Below are 14,328 nucleotides of genomic sequence, written 5' to 3'. Positions count from 1 at the left end.
GGATTGAGAACAGAGGGTCTTCTAAAATTATTGTTATTTTTTTTATCACTTAATTACCTATTTTAAAGTCTTCCATTAAAGAACAAATTAACTTAAAAAGTAATTACTTTTATGTTTACTACAATTCTTTAAAAATAATCATGAGCTAAAAGTAATGATAAAGTTGATTGTAATATATATTATATTATTGAAATCAGGATATGTTGCGTCAACATCACTTTCTCCGAAAAACTTCTTAAGGAAGTAGTTAGTTCTTACATCAAACTTGTCATAGAAGTTTTCAATATTCTAAAAAACAATTGTTTTGTAGTTCATTTTGAGTATTAGGAGCATATAATGGAAACAATTTAAAAAGTATTTTAACAAAAATGATAATGCATGTATGTCTATATATTAAATGTGAATAATGTATGTCTATATAATAAATGTGAATAATATTTTTTTCTGTAATATTTATACCGATCAGGACAAACTAAAAATATATATGTTTGAGATAAGATATCTCGTTAGATTATTGAAGTAAGTGTGTATTTGGTTTTGCATCGATCGATTATGATTGATTTTCTAACTAAAAATTAATATTTAAAATTAATTAAAAAATAAAAAAGTTAACGTTAAAGGAGAAATAATTAATTTTTATTTTGAAAAATTCGTTCGACCGAAATCAATTCTCCAATACCGAATCAAATATGTTCTAAATAGATAATATTAATGATTAATTAGAACCCCTATATATATATATATATATATATATATATATATATATATAAACTTATATTTTTCTGATTCATGTCTATGTATAGTATTTTATTTTTTTATGAAAAAATTAGGTGTAAGTAATTAAATTAAGATTACATATTTATTTAATTTATATAAATAGAAATTTAGGATAGTCGTGACAAGTTTAAGAAATAACTTTTAAAAAATAAAAACGCAGCATCTAGTGGTTTTGTAGATTTAAGATATTAGTAGTTCAAGCAAAAATATTTTTTAAATGCAGATAATGTTAATATCTTTTAAATTATCACGCAAGAGTTAATCATAATTCTCATAGATATACATGTTCTGCAATGAAGAAAAAATTGTGTAATGTATAAGAAATGTCAAATGACAAAGTTACATAAATGAGAAATATAAAATAAATTTTGAAATAGACTCAATAGATAAATTTAATTTAATTTACTTTTTATTTAATAAAGTTAAGTTAATATACATGCATAGTTTATTTTTAAATTATCACGCAAGAGTATTATTATAAATACTGAAGTAGACATTGGAAAAGTGTTGGGGTTCTCTTAAATTCACTTATTTTTCTCTCTTCTCTCACATCCCGCCCAATACGGCTCCAGGTTTGCCTTCTGTCGTTTCGTCTCGTTTTGAGATTTTTCAATTCTCACTCACTCACTCACTCTTTGATTCGTCTTTACTAAATTCTCACAATTTACATGACAAAACCTCATACCAACTTCGTTTTTCTCTTTTCCCTCATATCTTATCTATTTTCATTTCTAATTTTTGTTTTTCTTATTTTACAAATCTTTCGATGAATGGATAAATGTATATATGAATCCCATAATTGTGATTGTGAAACCATTTTTATTTGCCAAGAAGAAATCAAAGAGTTTTTCTTTACTGGTTTGAGTGCTCCAGACACCTATTCCTCATTGCAAAGCAAAGCATCTTTTAACATTTTTTTCTTCTTTACAGTTCTTGTTTCTTCATTTACGGACACAGCTTTCATTTTTTTCTCAGTGCTATCTATACGCAGGTTCATCCTCTCTACCAAACAATTTTTGATTTTGTGCTTATATAGGGATGTGAATGGGTGATCATTTATTCGATTCCCCTGTTGCATTCAATTTTGAAATAATTGATCAAATTTATGTTTATTACACTTCTTTGATTTTCTTTGACAGGTTTATTGTGTTGGGATGGAAGTCTCGGGGCAGAATATTGTTAAGTGTGATGAAGAGAAAGCATTGAAGTGCTTGCTTGATGCATTTGGCTCTGTGTTTTCTCTTGAAGAGATAGCTTCTGCGTATTGCAAGGCGAGCCGGAATGCTGACTTGGCTGGGGAAATTTTGTTTGAAATGCAGGGAAGCTCCTCAGGATCGTCTTCAACCCTTGATTCATCCAATGCAGATGTCAGGACTGAAGGGTCTTCTGAATCATCAGATGGGTATTCCCTTGAGAATTCATTCCAAGAAAGGAAAACTTCAAGGCCCAAAGTTCGTCCAGTTTCGGCTGGTACTGTTGCAAGCATTATTGGCAAGAATTATGTTAGACCTGCTCCATCAGCAAATGGGCCTTCTCAGACGACGAAACCAACTAAGTTGGATGCAAAGTCGCTGCCAATGACCGGAATCTGGCGTGAAAAAAATAAGCCAGATGTTTCGAGTTCGAAGCATGATCAGCTTCACCAGGACATGGAAGATTTCTTATTTAAAATGCTTGGAGATGGCTTTCAGCTCGACAGAAATATGATACGGCAAGTTCTTGGTATGAAATCTTGGCATATTTTTGCTGTTTTGAAAGGAAATTGAAGCCTGTTTTTTCTCCTATGCTATGAGATCTCCTTAATGCATTTTGTATTTACAACCTCCGTTTTTCTGAAATTTCTATGGCATTTTCTGTCTTCTGCGCTACTGATCATCTCGTCTCATTGTAGAAAACTCAAAATTTTACTCCTTCTTAACCACCCTTTTACTCAACTTATCCATTGTCCCATAGCATATTTGTTTGAATCTCTGTACTAAATCCCAGATAGTGACTTGTAGCAGCTTAATAACGTATTCGATATACACATTATTTCTCAAAATATGTTGAAATAAAATTACACAGATTCTATGAGATTCATAATTAACAATAAAACGTCATGGCTAGCATAAGCAAAACACACACACAAGTATCAACAAATGTCAATTATAATTTACCTTGACAGAAATCATTAGTCACCTTTTAAATCCAAGTTTCCTGTTAAAGCTGTAGATTTCATATTTGGTAATTGCAATTCCAAAATGTCCTAACCTCTATATTCAGACGGGTTTTTGGAATCAGCACAGTGCTGCTATCCCTTCCCCTAAAGCAGCCTATGGTCGCTATGGCACAATGATGGTGGTATTTATAGCACACGATTTAAAATGTTGGTTTGAATCATTGTCGTGTTTTTGTACTGATAAATAATTTATTTTTTTTGTTTAAATTTTTATAATGGTTAGCTAACCTTTTCTCAGAAAATTTCCTCATATATTACCCAACTGATGTACTTGCTTTGAAAGACAAAAGTTATTTTAATTGCACATTTTTTTACATACGTGTGCTAGCAACACACCATAATTGATTGAAATTTTGTAAAAAACTAAAAAACCAGGAGAGTCAGCATATGAGAAGTGGAGTCTACCAATATTTGTGATTTCTAATAAATTCTCTGGTAGTGAACTGTGCTGCTATAATTTCTCTTCATTATATTATTATGTAGTTATTTGAACATGATTATTATGAGCTTACATATGCATCTTGTTTTAATAGTTTAATGTTGTCCAGTATTGACTATGTGGCATGCTTAGAAAATAAAATAGAGTGTAGGTTGATCTGATGCAAGGTTTTGATGCTTTCTACCTGGACTTGGCTTAACAATTTAATGCTCAAATTTCTATCTTGGGTGCTTATGTTCTTATGTAAATAAATCTGGTGCTAGTTTGTTTTTATCAATTATTACCATTAGTTATCAAGCATATCGACTTAAATATTTTTACTAAATGCTTCAATCTACGGAGTACCGGCTACTGATGTGTATACCTGATTTAAATTATTAATTTTATGACCAAGTCAAGCAAAACATGGGCTGAACTACATTGTAGTTACCATTGTTTCGTTAGTTTGTATTAAAAGCTGACTGATTTTATTGCTTGCAAATATGCAGATACTTGCGGATACGATATTCAGAAGGTACCTAAAAATCTTCTTATGCTGCCATTATTAATATTTCTTTACTTTGTTTTCCCCACTTTTTTGGGGTTTATATCAGAATCTACGTTTTCTTTTTCCATCCATAATCTCATCTAGCGTTCAAACAGTGTAAACTTGGCAAGGATATCATTCACTTTTTTCTGGTTTGAAAAGTTAAGTAAAACGGGGATTATTAATAATCATGATTTTTCTGTTCAGACTACCCAAATCTTGTGTTTTCTTGCATCACTTGTTACCTATGCCTAATAAATATTTATTGCAATCATCCAGAGCTTGGTGAAGCTACTAGATCAATCGAATACGGCTTTGGGCAAAAGGAATGCTGTTATTGATGATTCAGCTGGTGGAGTAAGTATACACGCCAAGATTATTCATTTATGTGTCTGGATTACGTATTATTTTCATTATGTTTGATTGTAGATATTGTCATTTGTAATTTTAAGTTTTGAAATTACTTTGCAATGGGCTCAAGATTTTGGATTAAACATCAGGACAGATTTTAGGGGAAAGGAGAGGGTTACATTCTGTTGTGAAAGTTGTTTTCCACCTGCCAGCCTTACTGTTGAATAATGTCTGTAGTTTTACATGAATTGTTTCTGTAACCAAAATTCGTATGAAAAGAGTGTAGAATGTTTTGTAAAAGGAAAAAAAAAAAAGATTTGTGCTCATTTTTTTTCTGACAATTCTTTTCACTGTGTGTTGGCTGTCTCTATTTTAGGTTGTTTCATTCTTGCACTTGACAATTCTCTTTACTTTTGACTTTCCCCTTCTGTTCTATCTTGATGTATACATTAAAATTTTGATGGGCATATGATTCTTAGATTGCTATTGAAGCTAACTGCACTTTTACAGTTCACAGATATGAAACCAAAATCTGAAGTGCCTTCTTCTGAAAGAAAGTCTCAGGATTTAAATTATCCCAGAGGGTATCTTTTTTTTTTTCTTTTTTTGTCTGTTAATATCTACTACTTTTCATTAACTTATTTGCCTTTAAAAATCACTAGATAAGGGAGTTCTACTTCATCTTTTGTTTCAATTTAAGTCATGCTCTAAAAGCATAATGAAATCACTTTCGTGATATTTTGGGTCTTAATTTCTATTTTCTTTGGGATACAGTGGTAAGAGCATAGGTTCAATTAAAGGAACAGAATTACATCAACAACAAAAACAAAAACATGACCTTCAGAAAGAAGTGTTGTCTTCTTTGTTCAATTATCAAGGGCATTCTGAAGTAGAGAAGGCTCCTAAAAGAATTGTGAAGGATTTGAATATGAAATCACGATTCGGGCGTGTGGTTTTTGAACCTCCCAAAGACTTCCCGGAAGAACTCAACATTGACATGGTCTTCCCACGACCAGGAAACATAGACGGTACTTCATGTTATTCTGGAAAAATGGATTCCTATTTTGTTGTTTTTGTTATAAGTTCTCTTATTTAGCTACATGACTTTTGTAAAAGCAGATTTGTGTCTATATTTTATTTATCACAAGATAAATCCTGTACAAGAGTAAAGATATTTTTCATTTTCAGAAAATGTATTTATGATGTTGTTGCTATAACTTGCGCGTGATTTCTAAGCCAGGGGATTATTGCCTTGCAATTAGTTTATTCATATGCTTCTCTTGCCGTGGGGCCAAGTATTCGAATGTTGGAAGAATTGGTGAATCAATCCTAGAATCAAAATCTGTTGACTATTTGTTTCTTATTTCTTGTTAAATAATATATATATATATATATATATATATATATATATATTATATTTTATCTTGTTTTGAAGCTTTGTTCTACTTTATATGAAGTTTGAATGCTGTGTATATGACAGATCCAGAGGACGAGGAAGAATACAAGAATGTGCGCAGAGCTGTGAAGGAATACCGGGTGGCAATGAATGAATATTATAAAGCAGTATGTTGCATTTTCTCTTTGGTTATATTATTCCACATTTTATGATTGGGTTAGATAGTTACTTGGTAGATTAACCTGGTGCGGGGTTTTGGTGATGGACACTGTAAAAGACTGATGGGTCATTTGTTACATCAGGCAGTTGATGCATTTGCAAAAGGGGATCAAATCAAAGCAGAAAAATTGTTAGAACAGGTAAGGTTTTTGATAGAGTTGTGCCCAGCAATAAGTTGCTATATAAGGACATATGTAGAGTTCTTTGATAATTTCTAGATATTAGTTTCATTTATATGTAGTGCTGTGTCTTGCATTCAGCTGTTTTTTTTAAAACTAACACTGATAATAAAGGGGGCTCTCTTTATTAGAGCTTGTGTGATTAGTTGGCATTATTTCAGAACTACATCTTTTAAATGAGAAAAGCTACTATACTTTGTTTATGTTTAAATATCGTGCTTCCAACTGTCTTATTTGTCTAAGATAATGGAAACCAGCTATTAGTTATTATCCTAGTTTCTCCAAAATTTGGTCATTCATTGATGCATGCTAGGTGATGGCAGGGGCAGTTTTTTCTGAGCAAGGCTCACGAAGCTGATGAAGAATCTAACAAAATCATTCTTGAAACCAAGTTAATCTCCTCTGCTCTTAAATTTTCATTGTTTCGTTCCTTTTTAATACTTCGTTAAAAATTTGTATGTTATGTAGTAGTACAATATTTATGTTATATTTGTTGGCAGCAATAACGAAGCAGAAGAAATGGTGCTTGACTTACGTGACCATGGTTCAAATGAGGCTTTAAGACTACTGAAGTGTCACCTTTCTTCCTTTTCTGGCATTCCATGTAAGCTACGACACCGTACTGCTGATGAGTATAATTTATGGATCCTTTTAAATTTTGCTCCCTTTTCCCTGTGGTAATTTCAATATTTTTCCTTATCTACATCAGCATTCGAGTACCTCAAGGTTATGGTTGATGCAAATGATAAAGATAACCCTAAAGGGTCTCGCAGAAGACTACGGGTATTAAAACTATTAGAGCAGGAATCTATACCATGGGTGGAAGGAGACACTAATGAAACAATACTGATCCGGTTGGCTAACATAGAGCGTAAGAGTTTGAGTTTTGTAAAAACATAGGATCACTTGTGACTCGCTACAGTGTGCAGTTAATTCATTGGTGATGAAACTTGGCATTAGGGTCGTCTTTTGTGGAGGTGTGTTGCCATAGTTTTCGTCAGATTTTTGTAACATTGTTTGCACTACATGACAGTAGTAAGATTCCGTGGTACCTTCATATTATTATTCCCTTTTTGATATATGAAAATCACATATATTCTAATCTTAACATAAATATTCACTTCTAATATTTTTTTAATAAAGCAACACTTTATATATATGTATGTCGTATTGAAATGATTTATAAATATAATAAGTTAACAAATTTAATAATATATTTTATAATAATTTATTTATTCTTTATATTAAAGCAATGTTTCTCCACAATATATCTTATGCTTTTAATAAAAATTTATAATTGAGTGGTTGTATAATCATTTTACGTTGGTAATTGAAAATAATTTTGGGACCAGGATACCAGAAAATTGGTGTTCACCAACTTGTTAACAATTGCCAAAAAGAAATCAGTTCACAGTGTGTCAAATAAATTCTTAGATAGAGTACTTTTAATGAAAATCTCTTAATATAATCATCTCTTAGTTTTCGTTATCATTTTCATGTTCTTGAGTTTTGAAGACCAGAAAATTTGAAGTAAAATTGTCGATCAAATTTGAAGCAATCCTATTTGTTTCCAAGTACTCCAATTTCATCAATTTCTTCTATTTAATTTACAACATTTAATCTCAATATAGCACTCGATTTGGTTGTATAAGAGATAAATGATTTATCATGCAAGAATCTTCCTACAAATTGATTTTCTTAAGGATCAGACACATAACCTTTAGCTTAACTTTAATATTAGTAACAATTGTTGTAGATACAACTTTCTACTAAGAAATATAAGAGTTCAAACATCATTGTGACTTGATCTGTCTGTCTCCATCAAATAATTAATATTCCTGCAACAATTAACCAATTGAAACTATAGTTAACCTTTTTGTTATAAATTATTAAATTATTTTTATCTAGAAATTTATTGACAAACGAATAAGAATGTATCAGGAAAATTAATATTTAATTTGAGTTGGAAATGATAAGAGTGTTAGTATCATTAAAGTATATAACCCATAATTATTCCAAAATTTAAAAAATGTAATGTAAAATTTTATCAAAACTTATAATAATTGAAAATTTTCAATTGTCTTAACTCTCTAATGAATATAGTAAATAGGAAAAGGTAACCATGGGTATGTGGTATCATGTTAATGATGTTATATGTTACGAAATATTTATCAATTCTTTATAATTATTTTTATTAGAAAATCTAATTGATCTTTCTGATCATAATCATCTTCATAATCAAGATTTTATTATTTTATAGAATTCAAAAACCACTACCTATAGGCTACATTCAAGAAATATTGACATAGTTTGAGTAATATAATGTGTCGATTTAGAAATTGTGCCGAAAGAAATATAAAAAATATAATCAGAGCCACTTAAAAAAATATATAAAAATGACTTTAGATATAACTTTTAAAAATGATGTTAGATATATTATGACGATTAGGTTTCTTTTAAAATATTATCACTTCTAATTTCGATAATAAAATTCATTGAGTTAAATAAATATAATATTATCATGTATTTGGTAACTTCTTTTGTACGGGCTTTAGGTCGTACAAATGGGCTTAACTTGGGTTAGAATTTTTGGTGGAATCTTGGTCTTTATGCCCTTAAAAAAACACATTTATTGTGATTTTTTTTTTTTGTTAACGTCTATTGTAGTTGAAAGAAATATTCTAGATTCTTTTTTGAAACTTAAACTGTAAGGAAGCAGTGACAGAAAATCCAAGATTTTATTCAGCGCAGTTAAGAAGCAACGCGTTTTGTCTCGCTTTCTGAACCTAAATTCGTGTCCATTCCCACACACCGTCCTTTTGTCTTCTATAAATTCATAACTTCCCTAAATCCTTCCCAATATTCACCAAAACCAAAACCCCCAAAAGAATCTTCTAGATTTTCATCATGGCTGCCGAACCCCAACCCCAACAAATGGTATGTTCCGTCCATCTTTTCATCCTTATTTTTGTTCTATTCTCCCTGTGTGATTGATCTAGTGCTTTCAATTTCATTGAACATCAGGGATCATATTATTCTACTTTACATATGTTGATTATTCAGGGTTTGAATTTTGATTGAATTTCCAGAACGAGATGATTTCATTTTCCATGGATTGTTTATTACTGTTTGAATTTTATGAGAACTATATTCGTAGTGTGTGGTCTTTATTTTGTTTAGGGTTTGGACTCGATTAAATTTTAAGAACGACAGAGTATTCTATTTTCCATGCATAGTTTATCTATAGTTTAACTTGATTGAAGTTTTAGGACGAGAGTATTATTTTAATTTCTGAGTTGTTTGTATAGGGTTTGAATTTGATTGAAATTTAAATATGAGAGGATTCCATGTTCCATGTGGTTTATTTAGGGTTTTGATTTTGATTGAATCTTGCAGAATGAGATAAAAGAAGAGCAAGAACTCAAGTACCTTGAATTCGTGCAATTCGCAACTCTTCAGGCTCTCATGCGTTGCGCCATCCTCTACTCATACGCCAAGGAACGCGCCGGCCCTCTGAAGCCCGGCGTTAACACCGTGGAGGAGGCCGTTAAGACCGTGGTGGCTCCGGTGTACGACAGGTTCCACCTTGTCCCAGGCGAGCTCCTCAAATACGCCGATCGCAAGGTCGGCGAGTTGGACCGCCACGTTCCCTCCAACGTAAAGAAGGTCTCCTCACAGGCCCGTTCCGTCGTCTCCGATGTCCGCCGCGACGGTGTCTCCACCTTTGCCAAGACCGTTTATTCCAAGTACGAGCCCACGGCGGAGCAGTGCGCCGTGTCCGCGTGGCGGAAACTTAACCAGCTTCCGATCTTCCCTCAGGTGGCCAACGCCGTGTTGCCTAAGGCTGCTTACTGCACGGAGAAGTACAACGAGGTTATTGTTTCCTCTGCTGAGAAAGGTTATAGGGTTTCTGCTTATCTTCCTTTGGTGCCCACCGAAAAGATCGCCAAAGTCTTCAGTGGAAATTAATCTCGCTTTGTTTTGTTGTTGTTTTTCTTTTTTCCGAATTTTTTTCGTTTTTTTACATAGTTGTTGCTCTTGTTAGTATGTCTGTTGGATATTATTGGATAATGTGAATGATCTGCTATGTTTTTTAAATAATAAGGTGATGTAGAATAATCGTTACAGTTTTATTCTCAAAGGTGCATTTCCATTTTTGTTTGGTCTGAACATTAAGTTTATACAGATTCAAGACTCGAGTTCTTTTAATTTGGTGATGAAAAATTTGAGAATGGACAACTCTATTATAAATATAAAATAAGAGTTTATAAAATGAAAAAAAAAAAATCAAATTTGAGAATCTTGTAATGTATGTAAACAACAAAAGAAAGAGTAATCAACGTGTGTGGCACCTTAGAGGACCTTGAAAATGAATGATAACTCTAGCTCCATATGGTAAAGGTCTGCAGAGTCTGCACGTATCTCACTCCAGAATTTTGAACTGTCACACTATTTCCAAGACATATTAAACCATTGTACAAGTGGTATGGTCGTGCACCTCTTCTGCATTTTTGTTCTGTTCTGATCTGGTTAACCCAAACAGTAGAACCAATCATACTCAGGACAACTACAGTTAAAATAACTTAAATGAGTAGATTTGTAATGACTAAATAATTTAGATTTAATTTTACTTCATTGAAAACACTTTAAAGAACTTCAAACAATTCACAATTTTTTTTTGAACTTAATTACAGATTTGGATAAAATATTTTTTTATTCTTAAACAAATACTTGCAGAAGCAATTCAATTTTTTTAAAACTCTCCAAAGCTCCGGTGAATCAATTCAGTTCTAAGCAACTCTTGAACATTCACCTTTAAAAATGGTCTTACAATACCATGATATCAGACTTCTTAAAATAACTCAACAGAAAAAAAAAATTAATCAGTAGTCACAACTAAGCATAAAACACATTCACTACCAGTGAATGAAAATCCTTTGCAACAATAAATTTAATTTATATCCCCATTATTAACGTTACATTCTTCAAATTCAAATATCTACTCAAAGCCTTTAGTAACATGAATCCAATCTATTACAGAACAAGGAATACACGTACATATATGGCCAAAAAATATCTCGTCTGCAACGTCTATGTTGTGAAACATCAAATAATGCATAGAAGTCAATCCAAGCATTATACTGACATAGTTGTAAGTCAAACATTATGGTTGGATTGTTGCGCTAAATCCAAAATGAAGGCGTAACTCATTTAACAGATACATTCAATGAGGACAACAAACTCAACTCTATCTTGACTAATTAATTATTAAAAAAATAAAACCATTCCTCAAACCAAATAATTTACTTTGTAAATTATTCGATTTTAAAGAGAACCGTTTAAATATTAAATAAATAAATAAAAGAACTTTTTAAATTATGTCGTAAAGAGCAGACAAAGATTTGAAAGTAACATTGATTTCGCAATTGGCATGTCCCGCAGTTTTTACAGCACCCTACTGGGAGTGCAACTCCTACTTGTTTAAGTGAACCTGCAAGCATTTGACTCCACCTCGTATTTCCATGAGCTTCTTTGAAATCTCGTGAAGAACCATTATCCTACTCACATTATTATACTAAAAAAAATTTAGTACCGAAAGACAGATTCAACTTCTCAATGCACGCGCAGATTTTCGTTTTGGGGGCACACCTAAAGACTGAGAATCTTGAAGACTTGGATGACCATACAGAAAAGGTGAAAAAATGAGACCTTTCGATCAATGTTTTACACTTCAATTTCGCCCCTAACCGCATCGCTTTAGATACTATCCATCTGTCATCAAAACTGGTCAAGTCAATACCATGTTCCCCTAACCGCTTCGCTTTAGATACTATCCATCTGTCATCAAAACTGGTCAAGTCAATACCATGTTCGATAATGTGTCTCGTGTGCGCAGCCATTAAGTTTAGAAATCACCTAATGAAATGTCTAATTGAAATAATATTCACACATTCAAGAACTATTTTGTAGTTTAGCTAAATGGGGGAACTAAGGTGAAAGAGTTTACCACTTTCGAGGACTTGGTTGAACTCCAAGAATAAATCAATCGATCCTTGACTCAATCCTAGTAAAATGATCCCAGAATAAACCAACCATGAAGATTGAACTGCAGAAGAAATGAATAACTAAGTTTCAAAATTCATGCACTCCTGATGTTAATTACTTTCTTAGTTTCTTCGTTTTCAACGATGCCGTCTTTCTCCATGTTGTCCAGAAGCTCATCCACTTCTTTACCATCTCGCACATAAGTCTTGATTAGGGTATGATATACTTGTCTATTCACTGGGACGGCCTCTCTTAACAATCTGATGAAATCTTCTGCATCTTCAATACTACCGTTATCAGCAATCCAACGCAACAATTCTGCAACCACCTTTGCATTCGGCTTCCATCCTTTATTTTCCACGTACATAGAGAGGGCAGTTTTAAAACATCTCAATGCCTTCTCCGTGTCACCTTTATGAAGATATCCACCTGCCACCATCGACCAACAGTTTGGGCTTGTGAACTTTTCCTTACTTTGTAACTCTAGGAGGATGGCCTCGGCTTTCTCATGCAAACCTTTTTGTGCATACCCAATGATTACAATACTAGGGATTCCAAAATCATAACAATTGCCGGAGGATTCCCATTCCGTAAGTATTTTCTCAGCTTCATCAAGCTCCCCAAGCTTTACCAGAGATTCTAACATGGTTGTGAAATCTCTGTTTATGCACCTCTTGCAAGCACTTTTCTCCAGATCCCATATTCTCATAACCTCATTCTTGAGTTCAAGTCGAGCATACATAGAGATAAGATGATTGTAACCCTCGCCATCTTTGTTACCTAGCCTCTCCTCAGATTTCTTTAGGGCAAAAACTGCCTCACGTCTAAACCCAGCTTTTATATAAAAATTGGCCACGATAGAGTAAGTGTTCCAGTCCATCACAATGTGTGGTTGAGTCTCCATCTCTTTCAACACTCTTTCCACTCCACCAAAATCAGACCTCACACCATAAGAATTTATACTGATCCTGTAGCTGAAGTTGTCAGGCATGACTTGGTTCTTTTTCATCTCACTTAGAACATCAGGAACCTTCTCATGCTGTCCAATCTTTGCATACATACACATAATGACATTGTAAGTTAGAGGAGACGAAGCAAACCCCAACTCCTTCATTTTCTGAAAATGAGAGAGGGCCTTGTCAATTTCACGCTGGCGAGCGTAGCAATTCAAGAGAGCACCGTAGGTCTGATGGGTTTTGTCTATATCCCTCAAGGCATCAAAATAGCTTTCTGCAGCAGAGAATCCTTGAACATTGCCAATCAAATCCAAATGCACCGCATGTTCCGTTGGAGAGAATATGCACGCACCATTCATGTACATCCACTCAGATACCTGCAGCCAGTCATTAACAACATAATTAACTTAAGGCGAAAAAACAACCAGCCTTTCCCAATCACAGTACATTCACAATAAATAAAAGCGAACCAAACTCTGTAATTTGCAAACCACACTTTAACAACGTTCCTACATGAGTTGCATATTTTTAATTTGGTCCACATACATGACAACTTCTCCCATACATGTATGTTCGGTCCGTGAGTGTAGCACCCAATCAAATTAAAATGTGCAATGTGGTTAGCAATCAACATACGATAGCAGTGATTTAACTGGTAAACGTTGTACTAATAGAAGGCAATTTAATAAACATTTACGAATAATAACGAAATTGATAATATGTGTTTAGGAGACTAATGATTAAATTGACAAGTATTTTATTTATGGAAATTTTCTTCACAATTTTGAAATTAGACAACTTATTGAAGAGCACAATTATCCTGATGATGAGATTTTTCAATCTAATCTTAGTTCGTGTACTTTAAGAGAAGCATGAATGAAAATAAAACAAACCTGGAGGGCTTGGGAGAACCTACTGCGTTTGCGAAGGTCACGAATGATGCGTTGAAGTTCTGCGACTCGGACCTTGTTCCCCTTGTACACCCAATCGTCGAGCACCGGAACCACACTGGTGTTGGGATTTCCGAGGGGACTGATTTTCGAGTACAGGCTCGGTTTATTTGTCCTGCTAGTGTAGTATGACCTGCTCGCGGCTGTGATTCTGCGAAGAATCATCTCTGCAATGCCTTCTCTAGGGTTTCTTTCTTTCTCTTCTGTCCAGTGTAACGACGGTGAATCAATGGAAACGACACAAACACAGCGATCGCCTCTGCCGCAGACGA

General features: G+C 33.3%; 3 protein-coding genes across 6 annotated transcripts; 2 read left to right on the top strand and 1 right to left on the bottom strand.

Moving 5' to 3' along the window:
- The first annotated feature begins 1,261 nt into the window (after positions 1 to 1,261).
- Positions 1,262 to 7,167, top strand: SDE5 (silencing defective 5). Of its 2 annotated transcripts, XM_028077457.2 has the most exons (12): positions 1,262 to 1,349; positions 1,708 to 1,768; positions 1,917 to 2,499; positions 3,923 to 3,948; positions 4,240 to 4,317; positions 4,822 to 4,895; positions 5,086 to 5,339; positions 5,792 to 5,874; positions 6,010 to 6,066; positions 6,429 to 6,496; positions 6,606 to 6,709; positions 6,815 to 7,167. In XM_028077457.2, exons 3-12 carry the CDS (start codon positions 1,932 to 1,934, stop codon positions 7,003 to 7,005), a joined length of 1,503 nt encoding a protein of 500 aa, XP_027933258.2. In that variant the 5' UTR covers positions 1,262 to 1,349; positions 1,708 to 1,768; positions 1,917 to 1,931; the 3' UTR covers positions 7,006 to 7,167. The 2 variants fall into 2 exon arrangements, with proteins under 2 accessions (XP_027933258.2, XP_085531440.1); XM_085675314.1 differs by lacking the exon at positions 1,708 to 1,768 and having other exon boundaries at positions 1,330 to 1,349.
- Positions 7,168 to 8,806: 1,639 nt separating this feature from the next.
- Positions 8,807 to 10,246, top strand: LOC114188819 (Rubber elongation factor protein (REF)). The gene is made up of 2 exons (XM_028077464.2): positions 8,807 to 9,042; positions 9,502 to 10,246. Exons 1-2 carry the CDS (start codon positions 9,013 to 9,015, stop codon positions 10,072 to 10,074), a joined length of 603 nt encoding a protein of 200 aa, XP_027933265.1. The 5' UTR covers positions 8,807 to 9,012; the 3' UTR covers positions 10,075 to 10,246.
- A 1,101-nt stretch (positions 10,247 to 11,347) lies between these two features.
- Positions 11,348 to 14,328, bottom strand: LOC114186809 (Tetratricopeptide repeat (TPR)-like superfamily protein). 3 transcript variants are annotated; one of them, XM_028074836.2, is made up of 3 exons: positions 14,000 to 14,328; positions 12,113 to 13,483; positions 11,348 to 11,877 (listed from the first exon to the last, which is right to left on the bottom strand). In XM_028074836.2, exons 1-2 carry the CDS (start codon positions 14,219 to 14,221, stop codon positions 12,245 to 12,247), a joined length of 1,461 nt encoding a protein of 486 aa, XP_027930637.2. In that variant the 5' UTR covers positions 14,222 to 14,328; the 3' UTR covers positions 11,348 to 11,877; positions 12,113 to 12,244. The 3 variants fall into 3 exon arrangements, with proteins under 3 accessions (XP_027930637.2, XP_085530805.1, XP_085530804.1); XM_085674679.1 differs by having other exon boundaries at positions 11,348 to 11,943; positions 14,000 to 14,326; XM_085674678.1 differs by having other exon boundaries at positions 11,348 to 11,943; positions 14,023 to 14,154.

Source organism: Vigna unguiculata, chromosome 6, assembly GCF_037176805.1.
Source record: "Vigna unguiculata cultivar grain cowpea cultivar isolate G323 ecotype 2 chromosome 6, ASM3717680v1, whole genome shotgun sequence".
NCBI lineage: Eukaryota > Viridiplantae > Streptophyta > Magnoliopsida > Fabales > Fabaceae > Vigna > Vigna unguiculata.
This window is presented reverse-complemented; position numbering and strand designations above follow the sequence as displayed.

What these genes read in the sequence shown, in the direction of transcription:
- LOC114186809 (XM_028074836.2), bottom strand. Translation starts at nt 14,221, where the DNA reads ATGATTCTTCGCAGAATCACAGCCGCGAGCAGGTCATACTACACTAGC. An exon ending in GGTTCTCCCAAGCCCTCCAG is followed by an intron (nt 13,484 to 13,999) that starts GTTTGTTTTATT and finishes GACTGGCTGCAG; the next exon opens with GTATCTGAGTGGATGTACAT.
- SDE5 (XM_028077457.2), top strand. Translation starts at nt 1,932, where the DNA reads ATGGAAGTCTCGGGGCAGAATATTGTTAAGTGTGATGAAGAGAAAGCA. An exon ending in GCGGATACGATATTCAGAAG is followed by an intron (nt 3,949 to 4,239) that starts GTACCTAAAAAT and finishes GCAATCATCCAG; the next exon opens with AGCTTGGTGAAGCTACTAGA. An exon ending in TTGATGATTCAGCTGGTGGA is followed by an intron (nt 4,318 to 4,821) that starts GTAAGTATACAC and finishes GCACTTTTACAG; the next exon opens with TTCACAGATATGAAACCAAA.
- LOC114188819 (XM_028077464.2), top strand. Translation starts at nt 9,013, where the DNA reads ATGGCTGCCGAACCCCAACCCCAACAAATG. An exon ending in AACCCCAACCCCAACAAATG is followed by an intron (nt 9,043 to 9,501) that starts GTATGTTCCGTC and finishes TGAATCTTGCAG; the next exon opens with AATGAGATAAAAGAAGAGCA.